Raw genomic sequence first — 17,644 nt, forward strand, 5'->3', positions numbered from 1 at the left:
TTTAGAGGCTTTTAAATGCACTGTAAGTCACTTTGGATAAAAGTCTGCCAAATGCGTAAATGTAATTAGTATGTAATAGTCATTTTAGAAAAAAATTTGACTACTAAATTGACCAATCAAGTATTCCAAAGCATCGTTCAATAATGGCACATAAGCCTCGCTTATTTCCTAAGCACACCAATATCAGCTGTGCCTTGCATTTCTCAACATAGTAAATGAGAATAAAAGAGAGTTTTGTAATTCCCACCTGTGATTAATCCAACAAAAGCTGTGGAAAATGTCACGGAGAGGGCCCGTGTAGACGCGCATTTAAATAATAATGGATTTTAAGATTCCTATTCAAGTTTTTTAACACATGAGAACTGTCATTAACGTTTCCAAGATTGACACTTAAATTGCTTTTTACAAAGTCTCAAACAGAATGAGACCTGTATTTCATCAATGCATATTAGTCAATATTCATATTTCTATTGGAATGAGGCATGTTTTTACACCACACTAATTCAACGTTTGAGAATTTCAAGCAGCTGTTTTTTACAAAACGTCTCTTTGCTGTGGCTTAGCACAACCCCCCATGCCAGCATGTGTGTGTGCGCGCTACAGGGAAAGCTTATCATTGAAGGAAAGTGTGCATTAGAATGGAATTATACTTCTCTCAACAGAAAATGGGACTTTATTGAAAGCAGCAGGGTATCCTAGTACTGGTTAATGCTCTCAGCTTCGGCTTGTGAAATCTCAGAATGTAACACAAAGGCATGTTCTTTAGAAAAGAGCTTCATCTGCGTGCATTAGCTGGAAGTTCTTTTTGATTTCCAGGCGTTCTTTTCTCACAGCCGGATTCGGAAGTTCTCGCTTTGGTTTGTGGCAGTTGAGAGCCAGAGGCAGGGGGAGGTGCTGAGGTGCTGGCAGAGTTTTCATGCCTCCCAGCTTGTGCTCGGGATGCTTGACTGATGACCCAGGCAAACGTCAAAGCACTACCCGTGGCAAAATGCCCAACTCTTACTCTGTAACGTAATCTTTTATAAAGTTTTCCACAGTTCATATGTTTCTGCCACAGAATCCGCGAGAGTATTCGTAGCATGCAAAATGTTTTTATCCTTGAAAAGATGAGAAGGTCGAAAGGACATTTGGGTGTACAAAATAAAAATGTATTTAATGTTGAAATAAGTACATTTGGTGTCCAAAGCCATTATTCTTCACTATTTTTTTAATGGTTATTTTTTAATAATTTGATTATTGTCATTCCCAATTGTATCAATAATGTTACCATTGAAAACAATGATAAATTTTCACAACTGGAAATCGTTATTTTTAGCTAAAAACACTGTTTACAGGAATATTATACTGTTATGGCCTGCAACCTGTGGTGTACATTTTTATTTAACATCTGTCCCTTTTTGGAGTGAAATAAATATGCTATACTAACACAGGGCATTCAACCTTAGTTGGGCTGCTAAAAATTTTTTATCATCATTTAAGAATATACCTTATTCTTCAGACCCCACTGCCTGTAATATATTGTGATCCATGACAATACGGACCAAATGATTCAAATAATTAAAGGGACAATATGTAGGATTTTCCCCCATCTAGTGGTAAAATTGTATTTTGCATTCAAACGAACAGTGCTCTCTAGTGCGCTTTTCCAAATGCGTGTAGCCGTTATGTACTCACTGATCTCCTTGTCCGTTTCAGATGGTTTGCGTGTTCTGAACTAAAACACGTTGTGGAAACGCATTGGTAGGCTAGTGCTTTTTTCCCCTCTCTGCTATTATAGTTTATCAATATGGTGGAACGACATGGACACCTCCTTAAACTTTGGCTCATTGGCATTGGAGATCATTTGACACCAATGAGGACATATTTATGAATAAAAACATTTATTTGGATTAATAAAACACTTCAAATCCTACTTAAAGTCCCTTTAAAAGTATTGAGAAAAGCTGAAAAAAAAAATAATGGCTATGATATATATTTCATATATATATATGAAGATAGTTTAAAGACATTACATTATTGTCTTAGGATATTTTTGGGATATTTTTTGTCTTTACCTCTTTTTCAGGTAATCAGGCAGAGTACCAAAACACAATTGTAACCAATCAGCAGTAAGGGACGTGTCTATTAACAGACATCATTGCCTAGGTTGCGTATGTGTGGGGCAGGTCTATCAAAAGAAGGTCCAGATTCTGTTGGGGTAGTGGCGTGTTTGTTTAGGTGATTTCAAATGTCAACATTGGCTTTCAGTCAAGTCCTGTGTGGTTTTATTCACCTTCTTTAGGCAAGTGTGATTTGGCAAGGCTTATTACTTGACTACAGATTTGTGAATACTGCTTTTGCTCACTCAATTTACATCATAAAAATGACACAATGATGATGCCAAATGTTACAAGTCTCAATTTTAAAAAAACGAGCATTTATTGAACTTAAAAAAAAAAAAAAACTATATTTAACAAAAACAGGCGAGGGTGCTATGGAACCATGAACTGCACTCTCCACAATGACGAGGAACTATCAGCAAAGGATATTGATTCCTAGCACTTTACTACTACAAATTAATATAGAGATGAGAAATAAAAACTCGCTTTGTGCAGCTATGATCAGCTGTTAGGCCGAGCTTTTGATGTTGTCATGAAAAGGTTGGTTGTTTTTAGTTTTTTGCAATTGCTTGCGGCTTTCAGCACTCTCTTTGTAAATAATGCCGGAAAAATCGGCGAACACGGCAGCCACGTATCAGCCGATGCCGATACACATAAAACTCACAAATATCGCCCCGATATATCGGCCGGCCAATATAACGGTCTATCTCTAATTAAAATAGTAAAATTATGCAATTTAGGCATTGGCCAAGTAAAAAAAATGAAAAAATAAGATCTGAAAAAACAAACAGAATAACTGCTAAATTAAAATTGTATCATATTATTTTTTATCATATACATACACAGCCCCCCCCAAAAATTAGAATTTTAGATTTAAGATACATTTTTTTATTAGAAATGTATGTTCTAATGACTCCTTGACTCAATAGCTGCGTTAACATGAACAATTGCAATCGGTTTAAATGTTCAAAACGAATAAAAATGCTCCATGTAAATACCACAATCGGAATAAAAAGGACCAAACTGATTAAAAATCTAAACGGTTTGAGAGGGGTGGTTTATACCTTTTGTAATCCGCTTAAAATGACATGTAAACACTTCATCGGATTGATAACTGTTGATGGAAGTCACATGAGGTGACTGTCTTGTCGGTTAAATTCTCCCAATCTCCTTCTAATCCTTTGTAAAGTGATACGAGACAGCGTTGTCCGGGCAGTCCAGGATTTATACTCTGATCCACAAACGCGTGTGTTTGGACACGCTCTTACGGATAGTCTCTGCAGAACCACGTGAAGTCAAGCACGTTTTTTGAGCACACGTGATTGGATGTTTTGCTGCTGCTTTATAATTAGCACGGCACTAAGCTCAGTGTGGTCGTTTATTAATTATGACCTGAAATAGACGCACAGTGATTTAAGGAGAGTATTTGTGCAATGTGCGCATGTCAAATGATTAAATCTGATTTAAAACTTGTGCCATATAAACACGCACACCAGTCCGATTACATTATTAGGGGTTCATGTAAACGCTACGATAGATTTATCAATCAGAATGATTTCCTTCCGATTGAGGCAAAAGGTGTCCATGTAAACGTAGCTATTGTCTGGTTTTCATGCAAACCTCTTGAGAGTTATAAATTCTGGCCACTCACTACTGTATATTGGCTTCTGAATATATCACCTTGTGAAATATTGTGTGATTGTTGAAGGCAACGTAATGTATCAGTGCAGCATTAAAATGCAGCTGACTGCCCAAACCGTCCAGACAATCCGAAACATGCCCCGATTGTTATGAACCACAGCTCGCACTCCTCCCTCATGTAAATCAAAATTAAATGCCATGATTAATGTTAACTGGCACTCTCTGCATTTTCTGTCTACCATCTCGCTTAGCTGTAGAGGTTAAAGATCCATTTATTATTGACGGTGCTGAAAATCCTCCCCATAAGTCTCTTATTCATTAGAGCCCGGCACCTCATATATATTCAAAATGGCTGACAAATAGGATGGGCTCTCAAAGAAATTATTGAAATGGAAATGATCATTCGTCACACCGAGACATAATTCTACCAGCTCCTTTATATTTATTTATTTGATATATTCTCTTTAAACCCCTCCCCCAAGTGGATACCGCTTCTATTTTTTCCGCTCTTACCGAGCCGATGCTGCATGTTTAATACGGACCGAATCACCAATTCGGTACAGAGAGCATTTGTATTCACATCTGTCTTCATCCACGTGAGGTAAAAATCCATGGGCTGAATTAAAGGCTGCTGATGCTGAGAATATTTCACATCAATCACCAGAAATGTCGGGCGGATAAAGGCAACTTAAGGACCTCCGTCTACTCATTTCCATCAACATGGCTCACAAGCTCTTAGGCTAAGACACTTGCTGTCAGAAAATGATGTGTCTTGCTTTCTGTGCCTACAAATCAACTGCAGTTTGTACAGTTCACTGATATACTGAAGTTTATTTTTTTAGACAAACAATTTAACCAATTAACAAAAAAAAAAAAAACTGCAGGCACTTGTGTCAATTATATAAGATGAGCGTATATACATGCACCTTATTTAACAATCACCCATAATTCATATTGCCTATTTACTATCAGTGCTATGTCCCTGTATGCCTGCGTATACTGTAGCACTGTGCTGTCGCCTATACAACTTTTTGTGAATTCCCCCATTGTGTCTTGTGCCGAGGCCGTTAACTCATTTAATTTAGAGTATTTGGGTTACTGTTTCGAGCACAGTCACTGACCTGACACACATTGCTTGCTACGGGTAACCTGCTGTGGATTATGATGTATGATGTGTCATACGGCATTTGCTTAAAGCTAAATATGTGCCTAAAAGCACCTGTCAAACGCAATACAACAGTAATCAAGAAAATCGATACAAGATTGATTTTTCTTACTTTTTTTAAGACTGAAGTGAAGTAAACTAACGTTCGTGTAAACTCAAAGCAGACTTTATTCTCGCTACTTAACACCCATGATCCAATCAGAAAGGGTAAAGTGCAGGGTCTCTCTAATCTCTGTACCCCACAAAGCTGCAAAACAATGGATAAAGCCGAGCTCCTTCTAAAAATAAGCGCTCAGACGTGGGGTCAGGTCCCCTGGTCCATGTGCATCTAGGCCACAGGGTTACCTTGATGGCAGTGGAGGCGATCTGGAGGTGGTGTAGTTTTCTCAGAGTGCTCTCTCTGTCTATGAAGTAGGAGGCTGCCAGCTGGTGAAGGGTCTCCAGAGTGATGGCCGTGCCATTTGAGTCAGTCAGGTCTGTCGTGCGGCTCAGCCTCCTCTTGTCCACAAATATAGTCAAAGCTTCTTCACCTGCAATAGGGGCAAGGCAACAATACAGGTTGAGGAATTGGAAAAATAAGGGCTCGGTTTGTTTATTTTATGAATGGAGACGTATCTAAACAAATAGACAAAATACAGACACAGAAGAGGGAAAAGATGGAACGAATAAAAATTTATATATATATAGAATAATATCACTGAATCCATTAAATTACATAAATACAGGAGCAGAATATAGCGGACTCTCGCGGCTGTAGACGGTAATGGTTTCTCTTGGTTCATATGAAATATTTTTGACGTATAAGTCGCACCTGACTATAAGTTCCAGCACCCACCAAACTATGAAAAAAGTGCGACTTGTAGTCCGTAAAATACGGTAGTTTAATTTTTTTACATTGTACAGTACTGTACATTAACTACTGACATGTTTACCATTACATAATGCAATAGTATTTGTTATACTATTAAATGTGTGGTTTCATGGTATGTTAGGTGTATTCTGTGTAATTGCACAGTAATAAGTATTTAATACAATGTTCTTATTGTGTACTTGTGTGTTAGGTTTAGGGTTAGTGATGGGTTTAGAGCTAGAGATAGGATCAAGAGTATAAGGGGGCTTGCACACTAAAGCTTTTTTACACAGCCGACGGACAGCTTTATTTCAGCCGACTGACAGCTTTCTTCAGCTGAGCGCTTTGGTTGCTGTGATTTTGTTTATCAGGCGTTGTACGATGTGCCGGTTGGTTGTTGTGATATTTGTCCTACCCCTCCTCCAACGTGATTGGACGGCTGTGTGAGAGCTGACTTTGACGAGCTGAGCTTTTCACCCAAAATTTAATATTTTTCAACTCTCAACACTGAGCAAGGAAAAAACACTGAGCGCCGTCTTTCAGTGCGGAATTTTTTTTTTTTAGAAAAACGCCATGCTTCCATTATGGGGCGTGCACACCAAAACTTTTAAATGTGGCTGAAAACGCCTGAAGGATGCCGAATCCCAGCTGTTTATTTTAAGCTGAGTGCCAGCTTTCTTTAGCTGAGCACTTTGGTAGCTGTGATACTTGAGCTGTGAGCCGATTGGTTGTTGTGATATTTGTCCCGCCATTCCTCCACTGTGATTGGATGGCCGTGTGAGAACTGACATTGTTGAACGGAGCTTTTCACCCAAAGTTGAATCTCTTTCAACTCTCAGCGCTGAGCACGGAAAAACCGCAGGGCGCCAGCTGTTTTGAAAAACGCTGTGCTTCCATTGAAAACAATTAAAAAAACATGCGCCGGCCGCGTGCGTAAAAGCTTTGGTGTGCACGCCCCTTTAAAAACCACCAGCGTAAAAACTTTGGTGTGCATGCTCCCTAATAACATGGCAGATACTTAAAATGTAAATATAATGTAACACACTTACAGTAATAGCTATATTAAAGTATTGTACATGTAAGTTAAAGACATATACGTTTAATCTAATATAAAGTAGGACCAATGTTATACTTTTTTTCCTCAAAAAGATTTCCAAATACTATTGGCTGCTGTAACCTTATATCCATCTTTTGTAGGGTACCACTTTACATTATGGTTTTTTTGTTAACATTAGTAAATTACATTAGCTAACATGAACAAACAAGGAGCAACACGTTTTTTTTTACATTTTTATCCTTGCTAAATAATGGTAGTTAATGCCAAATACAAATGTATATGTTAGTTCAGTGTACATTAATTAATGTTAACACATTCAACTTTTGATGTAATGTATTAAAAAATGCTAACTTAACGTGATTAATAAATGCTGAAAAAGTATCGTTTATTGTTGTTTCATGTTAGCAACTGCAATAACTAATAATAATAAATACAACTTCTTAGTAGTTTAGCAATTTAATATTTTATTCTTATAAATAGCTGATCTTAAATGTTCATGTCTCCAACTTTAAAAAAGCACACCTACCTCAAACTTTAAATGATCAAAAGAGAATTGCCATTTGAAGACACCAAGGTGTAGTAAAGACACAGTACCGTTTTCTCTCCTAGCATCTATTATGGAAATGACATTCTTTTAAAACGAACAGGCAGCTCTGATCAAGTACCTCCAAGTGTAGCTGTAAGCAGAAAGTGTGTGCCATATTTCCTGATGATGTTCTCGGTAATGGCACTGAGGGTGGGTCTGCGGCCCAGCTGCCTGATGGTTTGCATGAACTCTGGATCGAGGGGTAGAGCCACGCCATTTTCCTCTCTCTCCAGAGCCAGGCTGTTCACCTTCCAGCGCCCAAACTCTCTGCAAGGTCAAAGACAAATACACACACACAGACACCTTATTTGGAAAGTCCTTCATGTTAGCCACAATGTGCACAGGAGGGCGAGGATCATTTTTTTTCATGAAATGGAGAACAAAAGACAAATACCCTGTTCCTGCAGGTGCATACAGTATAATGAATTAAATCAATAATTGAATAATTATGTCCGTACCACCCATACCCCAAAATCCACTTGAGGTAAAAAATTATAAGGGGATAAGGTTTTTAAGGTTCCCCAGAAAATATAAAAAAAAACAAGATAAAATTTTTAGGATGTGGGGTTACCTTTGTAAAGGTTTTACCATATTTTGGGGTCTTTGCCATCATAAAGTTGTATGGACATTACAATTCAATTTAATTATATGCAGTGTTGGGGGTAACGCATTACAAGTACGTGCTTTACGTAATAATATTACTTTTCTGAAGTTACGAGTAAAGTAATGCATTACTTTATAAATGTACACATTAATATTTGAGTTACTTTTTTAAAAAAGTAATGCAAGTTACTTTTCAATTTAATTAATTCAATTTAAAAAGTAAAATAATGTACTGAATTAAACTGAACATATTAACGTAGAATTACGCACACTGTGCGCCTGAGCGGGAACAGTTTGAGTCAGAAACAGAGATGGCAGGCCAGAGCTTGACATTTTTTGCGATCATAAAAAACACCTACAACACCTGAAAGAAATCAAGCCTCAGCCAAGTATGAAAAAGTAACTTAAAAGTAACTTAAAAGTAACTTAAGCATTACTTTCCATGAAAAGTAACTGAGTAATGCAATTAGTTACTTTTTTGGGAACTAACTTAATATTGTAATGCATTACTTTTAAAGGTAACTTTCCCCAACACTGAGTATATGGATAACAATTCACCTCTTCATCTATTTCCATCAAAGAAAAAAAAAGTATAAGGGTTAAAGGCACATGTATGATTTGACCAACAGTGACGAAGATAAATAGACAGTGACTTTGGTTGCAGTTTGAGTTAAATCACTCCTCAACTTCATAGGCGGAAATGCCTATGAAGAAATGCATTGCATTTTTTTACCTGACGGGAGGGGATCTAGTGGACCAATCACATTGCTTGCGGTCCGTGCTGAAGGTCGCTTAGATTTCATCAAGTTAAATGTGATCCTGGATCAACAATTTTTGTTGATCCTGGATCAACATTTTAATCCAAGATACCCCAACTTACCTGTAACTCAAACCCTAACCATTTTTAAACCCTCAAATTAGTGTGAAATAATAGTTTGAGGGGTATTTTTTAAAAGCCCCTAACCCAATCCTAAACCTAAATCTAACATACACCCTAATCCTGCAATCTTATTGGTTAATGAAATGTTCATCCAGGACCAACAATGGTGTTGATCCAGGATCACATCCTACTTGGTGAAATCACGTTCACCTGTGCGGTCCGGATGTGCTGTTTAAATTTTGGTGAGTTGCGCGTCAAGCTACGCTCAGCCTGTGCAGACCCTACAGCATAGCTAGGGTATAGAACCTACGCAACACTATAAATTTCAATTTATGAGTATAGGCTTTGAAAGACACAGGGGTACAAAGAGAAAAACATCAGAATTTAAAGAGAGATCTGAGAAACCTTCACGCAGTTTGAGTGCATGAGGACGGCACATATTTAGTTAAGCAAAGAACGCATGACCCCCCTGCATGCAATTCAAATCTTTCTGTGCAGCAACTTTATTTTTTCACAATGTTTTAGTTTAAGGCCCTGGCGTGGTCTAAAAACTGTTGTCCTTGGCATAATGGTGCAATCTGAGGTTATTTTGAATGACTTCTGCATTGAAGCACGCCTGTCTGGGAGTAATCAGGGACAATGGCGAGCTTCTTTCACAGAGAAAATGTAAAGGGAGTCTGTTCAATGAGCGCAGCTGGAGGTTTTTTATTTTTTTGTTTTGGATAAAATCAAGCTGTCACTATCCTTTTAGTGTCTCCCATTTATAGCAAAACTGCTAAGCACAATACAACTAAATGTTCCTTATATAACCTTTAATACTCATTAAGTAATAAAACGAAATTAAATATTGACAATAAGAGTTTATGTTTGTACCGTACATGATATCACACCAAATTAGTACTTTGGTATATAGTGTATACTTTTATGTTAGCTTTAAATGCTTAGGCAGAAGCTTATTTACTTTTGCATTGACACTAAAAACACGATAAGTGCTAATTTCCATGTCATATAATTTTTATTAAGCCTTTTAGTTAGATGCAGTTGTAAAACATAAAAATGGTTGACTCGTTTCTGTATTACTTTCAAGGCTACAAATGAAGAGCAAAAGCCTTTAAATACAACCAAATAATAATGTTGTTGACCGAATGAACTCGGCACGTATTATACGTTCATCAAATAAGCCTACTTTAAATCTTCCTTATCCCGGCCTCAAGCCGTTTTTTATCTGAGCTCTTCAAATATTCCGGTTGTAGCATGTGCATTATTATAAGGGTTATGTTTACTCAGTTTCAGATAAATACACACATATCTCTCTTGGACTGTACTGTACCCAACCAATCATCGAAATGCAAGGGTTATACCTCTCTGAACTCTAGCATCCCATAGATCATTTTATAGCAGATCTCATAGGTTTTTTTTAAAGGTCACGTTCTTCTGATCCCATTTTTAAACCCTAGTTAGTGTGTAATGTTGCTATAATAGCATAAAAATGCCTGTAAAATGATAAAGCTCAAAGTTCATTGCCAGGCGATATATTTTCTTTAACAGAATTCGTATTTCAAAGCCTACAGTGAACGGATGGTTTGGACTACAGTCCTCTACTTCCTGCTTTAATGACGTCACTAGAACAGTTTTTTGACTAAACTCCTCCAACAGGAATAAGTCAGTCGCCAGCTAAGCTAACGGCAAGCTAAGTTGCTATCGAATCACAACACACTATACAAGCTACACAATCACAACTCTTACATATTTCTAAAGGAGGGACTTCATAGGACAAGGAAGACATCAGCCCGTTCTGAGGACAGTGAAAACAGCGCTATAGAGATAAGTAAATTGAAAAAGTGTAAACCATGAACAAATGTTATATTGCACAATGTAAACACAATCAAGTTTCAAAAACACAGGAAGAACTGGACATTTAAGGTTCATACTGTACCATGTTGTGACACTGTAGTTCAGCTGTAGCATTTAAAATTCATCATTTTATTTATTTTTAATGACACAAAATAGTAAATGCTTAATATGCCTATTTATCCGTTATTGGCCGTATCATGAAAAATGTTAAATAATTACTCCGCATATCATCTTAGCATATTTATCAGTTAGGGAAATTGATGTTTTTTGGCTTTATAGATAAATATATAATCCTTCACTCAAAATGTACTGAGATAAATATTATATACAATATCCACAGCAGATTATAGCCTGCTAACTGTTTATGCATCTAAATAATAAGGCTGACAAAATATGACAATTATTGTCAGCAGGAGGGAAAAACTGCACGAGGCAGAGGAAGACAAATGGATGGAAAGAGTGAAGGAGAAAGAAAGGATGGTGAGAGAAAGTATGATCGACATTGTGTCAGAGCACAAAGTTCTTGATGGACAGCTATAGATGGAGCTGGAGGCTAATCCAGCACTGAGCCCACGCTGAAGCCTCACAGCGGGAGAAGGCATATTGAAGAACTACCTGCCAGGCTTCCCTACAGAGACTAACAACTACACGGAGTCAACAGTGAAAACATGCTCCAGAGGAACGGTCGGAAACCAAAGGGAGAACAAAAGTGTCATCCTATCAGCAAATGAGACCTGCTTTATTGTACCATATGAACAAAATTGTTTTCGGAACATTTGGATTATTTTTAAATGCAATCTTCAATAAAATGACCAAATACTGTATATAAAATGATTGTGGCACATTGTTTCTCTTTAAATTAATAGAAGATACAATTAAATTTTTTAAATAAATAATAATCCGTAAGAGATTTAACACATTTTTAGGTTGGTCGAATGTTTTTATAGCTAACTTCAATATGTTTTTTATTTATATGACAATTTTAATCCGTGTTTAGTAAGGCTTGGAGTTTGCCATCTTGTCTGATATGTATCTTTAACCACTTCAATGAGTGCGTTTACATGCCCGGAATAAGTGGATATCTATCAAAAAATCGGCTTGTTATAGAAACCTTTTTTATGCAAATCAATAAACCAGCTACACAGAAAACTGCATTTACGCAGGATTTGGAGATTTGTCAGGCTTCTTGCACACAGTGACATCACGGTCCATAGTCCACCTAGTCCAGGGGTGTCAAACTCATTTTAGGCTGAGGGCCGGATGGTAAATAATGCCACGAAGTGCGGGCCGGATAATTTTTTTAAACCTTAGTGTGCTGATAATTGTGTCAAAATTAACTAAACAGACCAATTAATTAATTTTTTTAGCAAGAAAACTAGAGAAACACACAGCTCTGTGAAAACTACATTTCATAAGGTCACAGTCATACTGTACATATTATACACACAAATTTAAATCTGTACAAAATCCACTGACCTTAGGTTGAAAAGCTTTAATTTTTACTTCTTTTGCCTTAATGCCAAAATTATTTATAAACCATTCACTTTTCTTTGGAATATATTTTTAATGAGAACAGTCATTTAGAAAATGAAAATGCTAGATGGGGCAGTGGCCCAAACCAAAAATGGCACTATTGGGGTGGTACTATTATTATGGTTTTAACAAAGTATTATAAATATTATGTGTTATATTACTAGCATCAACTTAGACAAGTGATTATAATGGGATATATAATAACAAGAATTAAAGTGTGACAATCTGCTAAATATTCAATATGATTTAGCTGCTGGCTTGATGGAGCTTTGAATCCATGTTTGTAATGTTGAACTGCCTTTAGCAGCCTCCCTTTCCGTTCTCTGTCTATATTTTCTGAAGGCATTGGTGTTTTTTTTATTTTTTGTCTACAAAGTGTGCCAACAACAGCAAATTTAGTGTTTATATTAACTTAGACCTGATTGGGAACATTAAATCCATTAGACAAGCATTGTAACTTTAATACTAAGTATGTTGATATTTTGTCGTTTGCTTGCTAAGTTGTTAGCACTTTTAGAACACCGACAGCAAATCATTACCGGTAGAAATACATAAACAAACTTCCAAATTACGAATTCTGCGGTTTAACAACTGATATAATGTAATGAATCTACCTGTTAATGCAACGAACTTCGGAAACTGTTGTCTTCGCTCTCCAGGCAGAGAGTGGACACAGAGATGCTGCGGAGCGGGCGGGAAAACATGAAGTGGATTACTGGAATCAGTGGATCTTTAGGGGAGCGGTAACAATAAAACGGCAAGATTTTTGGGCACCGTGTTTAGTCTGTTCCGCGTTTTGCTGGTTTCCGCAAGTCTCTCATATTAAAAACGAACTAGACACCCGCCTGAAAGGGTTTTTAAAATATGTATTTAATATTTAATAAAACTGTATAAATAATGATCCGCATGTTTGACACCCCTGACCTAGTCATTCAAAAAGCCGTAGGAAAATCTATCAAAAGCTATACCGTGTTATCCTTCTCATGTCTGCATAACCTGTTAATTTAAAATAAGTTTTTAATTTTGCAGTTTCTCTGTCTACTAAGTCGAGAGCAGACTTGATTGCACTACTTTACACTACCGTTTGTGACGTTTATCTTTTACTAGTCATGGACCGGTTATCAAGGTTTGAAGAGTCAAAGTTTCAAAACCATAACCATCCGAAATAGTTATACATATACACATACATACATACATACCGGTACATACATACATACATACATACATACATATATGTATATATTAGAAATAATATTATAATTTAAAGGCTTCTATTACAGTATGTCCAGTTTAAAAGTTGTTGTTTGCAGACATTTGAAAAGAACACATTTTTGCGTTGCGATGGCATATCATACCGTCCATAATAACACGGTATAATTTTTTACATGATTAAAAACATGTTATTTTGCCATATAAATGATATAACGACGTGATGGGGTATGGTTAACGCACACAGCAACAACACATGAGAGCAAGAGCAGAACGAGTACAACCAAGCTGTAAAGTTACGCGAAGAGTAGATACTAGCAGCTGGTGATGTGTGGCCCAAAATTAAACAAATTACTTAGCAGAGCATCACTGTAAATTACTTTAGTTACTGTTAAACTGAAGTGTTAAGGAGTTGTGTTATATAGGGAAAACACTAACAACCACTGTGATGGCAGTAACTTACTTTACTGACTGAATTTAAAACAAAAAAATTTCACATTTAGGAAAATCCAGCTTTACTGATACGTTTACTTAATTTTTAATTAGACAGATCCATCTTTTCTATTCATTTTCCTTTGAATTATGTGATCTGATGAGTTAAAAGTTCCTTTTTACCCTGTTTGTTTCTTCCGCAATCGTGCAGCTTACTCCTGGGTCCTAAAGTACACCTGGTATCTCACAACATACACAGACCATACACACAGACAGAGATGACTTGCTGATTTGTCCTGTGTTTACTGTATATCAAAACCTGATTTATTCACTTGTTTTCAAATGTGCCATGATTAATGTTGATGTTATTTATTTGATGTTTTTAACGAACAAAAGCGAACTTACATGTAAAATCAATTCTAAATTGTTAGCTAATGAAGTGAGTATACTGGGATCTATTGGGTGTATATGGGAAACCAGTAGAAAATCTGTTGTAGGGTCATAGTGATGTAAAATATTCATACCATTTTATCTCCCGTTTGTACTTTGCTTACATTTGACTTTTGCTGTGTGATCGTGTCTCACTATTGCACTTTAATGCTGCTTCTGCCACCACAATGGATTTATACTTCGAATTAGGTAGTCTGTCATCAATGACAGCTCATTGGATGGAAAATGCCCTTCCTTTTCCATATTTTATACCGTCATAAATATCATTACCACAAATATTCTTCAAATATCATGATATAATTATGGAGCTGTATCCCCCACCCCTAACTGCAACACTGTGAAACTGGGGTATTTTTGCTTAAGGTTATCACATGGGCAAAATCTCATACCATCCCATGCCTATAAGAAATAGACGATACAGATTTTTTTTTTATTACTGGAATCAAATATTTGGATGCTTTTGTGCCCGATATCCGTTATGCTAAACCGATTTTTATTTACTGTTATACCTCTGTTTTTGACACAATACTTATAATACAAACCCTTATAATAATAAAAATCACTCCCTCTTTGCATACAAAGTAATAAATATACGGAAAGTATGTAACACAAAACAGCTTATATAGAGTATCAATGCATTTCTTAACTGGTGTTTTAGGTCAGATTATTTCATATTAAGTTGGTATAGCTTATGAAATGGCTGTTGACAGAGTGCTGTTTATCTATGCATTTAACCTACTCATGCATTAACTGTATCAAACTGCGACAGCTTGTGGAGGTAATAATTAATTAATTAATTTCCACAGACATTTACTTACATGTTTTTAGCAAAATAATGTTTATCTAGTAAATGTTAACATAACTTACGGTAAATCTTTTTAAATGTGATAGCTGTGCTTTAGCCTTCAACCTGGTGAGTGAACATGAGGCTACTAATAAGCATAAATAACAGAAAAACAAATTTAATTCAGCGTTTTTATTTCCCACAAGGATTCATTTATGGCTGTTCATGTAAAGCTATGTCATTATTGGGACAGGATTTGATGGATCAGTCTACGTGACTCAGTATGAGTTTGTCTCTATTTCTTAGCCAAGGTGCATAAATTGCATATCAGACATATATAACACATCTTATCTGTGCATTAATGGTTGTTATGTTAAATAAAGTTGAATAATTAAAGCAAACTAATTATACTCAAAAGTCCTTTTGCCGTCATATTTGCTGTGAACGCTGTTGCTGTCTCATCTCTTAAGACGCTGGCAGGCCAGCGCACAATTCTCAAAACTTCAGCAAGATGGTTGCGGTTATCGTTTAATCTGATATTATGAAAACGATATCCGATAATGAAAAAATGCTTAAATATCGGGGAAAATATTGGGAAACAGATATATCGGTCAATCACTTATGCAACGCAAAACCAGGGTAATGGGCAGAAATCTAAGCTACATGTGCCGATCCGATTGCCATAGCCTTTTATGAACTTTTCACGATAAAATAAAACTGTTACACGTTTATATTCCCTTACACTTTATCAGTTTATTGAGCATAATTGGAGCAAGACAGAAAGATATTCAGTGTGATACACAGTCAAAAACACGGCACTTGAATAAACTGCGTTGCATATTAACTCTTTCCCCACCATTGACAAGTTAACTTATCAATTAAGAGAAAACACTTCCCTGCCAATGACGACATTGTCCGGCAATCCGTATTTCCGCTATTATCCACCAGGTGGAAGTATTCACTTAGGGCAAACAGTTCAAACTCTGTGTATGTTTTGAGGATCACTCTGAATCTGATTTCTATCAAAAGTCCTTCACAAAAATGCAATTATCTCAGCTTTTTGCTCAATATTTTTTTTTAAGGAACCTATACCTATATTTGAGAGGTGATAAAAAGAGAAAAACAATTTTTAAAGCAGAGGGTCTGTTCTTTAATTTGTTATATTGTATGTTTACATATTTAAAGAAAAACATTTTCTGTAAGGCATTAAACTTTTGTGAAAATCATAAAAAAATGCAAGAGCTTGCTGGCAACATTTAAAAAAAAACACTGGCAGGAAAGTGTTAAGGGGGCGGGTGTACTGGTATTTCATGCATTCTGACTTATTAACACAGTTAAAGATGCACTTCGTCTGCATTTGTACAAGTTTCGTTTTTTTTTTTTCGACTACTAAATCTGTTGCGTAAGCAGTGCAGTAAGGAAAGTAGACGTTCTTATATGGGCACTTTTCTCAGAATAGCGAGCGCACATAGCAACCAAGAGGCAATTGGCGTGTAAGTGCATACTGTTTAATGTAAACAACACAAACATGTAGTGAACAGCATTCCCACAACTATGTTAACTTCAAATTCAAGGACTTTCAAGGACTTCCAGGTCCAATACCCTCAAATTCAAGGACTAAATGTGGGGACACATTTCAAGTGAGAGCAAGGTTACCTAGTGTTACCTTTTAAGATACATGTTTACAGTTTCCTTTTGAGGGAACGTGCGCTGCATCACTGCGGTGACACTTGCGGACGCCTCCAGGGGTAAGTACGTCTGAATGTGTATATCAAATTCAACCAATAGTGAGGCTTGATGAGAAAGACACAGTGACACGGGAGCCAGGAAATATATCGCTATCTGAAAGATTGCCAAAGACGGCATTGGAAGTATGGCAAGGGAGACGCAGCATCTCGTTCCCTTCTCAGGGAAAAACATTTACATACGTAACCCAAGACGTTTTCATGTGTCAAACACAACTATGCAAAAAAGCATTTTGGTATGAATCAACATTCGCATCCAGAAGATATAAGCATTTAAAGCGAACAGTTTAGCATGTGTGCTCAAAAAGTCTAGAATTGTTTATGATATTATCCTACACTACACACAGGGAAATATGGATTTTTTTCCCCAGAAAACTTGCATAAAATATATTCAAGCACTTTGAATGACATGTATATATGTATATTTATTTTCAAAAACTCCCCAGGGCCTTGAATTTTCCTCCCAGATTCACAAACTTTCAAGGATTTCAAGGACCCGTGGGAACCCGAATGAATTGTATCCAGAGATAGTGACATAATGTTTTGTGTGTGTTGCGTGCTCGTGACTCGCTCCGCCCGTGGTACGACATCAGGAGCTTGGGTTTTTTCCGAAAGTAACAGTACAGCTGATCTGTCTTTTTAAATCTGATAAAACTAAAGACTCTTTGGAGATATGAAGGATGCAATACTACTCTGTAGATACTCAAGATTAACATGAGATTAGCAGAAACGTGTGTCATGTGACCTTTAAATGCT

The 17,644-nt window shown here is 36.6% G+C and overlaps 1 protein-coding gene across 2 annotated transcripts in view; it reads right to left on the reverse strand.

Annotated features, from left to right (window-relative positions):
- Positions 1 to 17,644, reverse strand: part of brinp3a.1 (bone morphogenetic protein/retinoic acid inducible neural-specific 3a, tandem duplicate 1) — a 53,480-nt gene that overhangs the window by 26,809 nt on the left and 9,027 nt on the right. For both annotated transcript variants that reach the window (XM_065272686.2, XM_065272685.2), the window contains exons 3-4: positions 7,478 to 7,665; positions 5,251 to 5,435 (exon numbers count right to left, since the gene is read on the reverse strand). In XM_065272686.2, the coding sequence (XP_065128758.1) occupies positions 5,251 to 5,435; positions 7,478 to 7,665 (373 nt within the window). The remainder of the gene's footprint in view (positions 1 to 5,250; positions 5,436 to 7,477; positions 7,666 to 17,644) is intronic.

The sequence above is a fragment of the Paramisgurnus dabryanus genome, chromosome 7 (assembly GCF_030506205.2).
Source record: "Paramisgurnus dabryanus chromosome 7, PD_genome_1.1, whole genome shotgun sequence".
NCBI classification, from domain to species: domain Eukaryota; kingdom Metazoa; phylum Chordata; class Actinopteri; order Cypriniformes; family Cobitidae; genus Paramisgurnus; species Paramisgurnus dabryanus.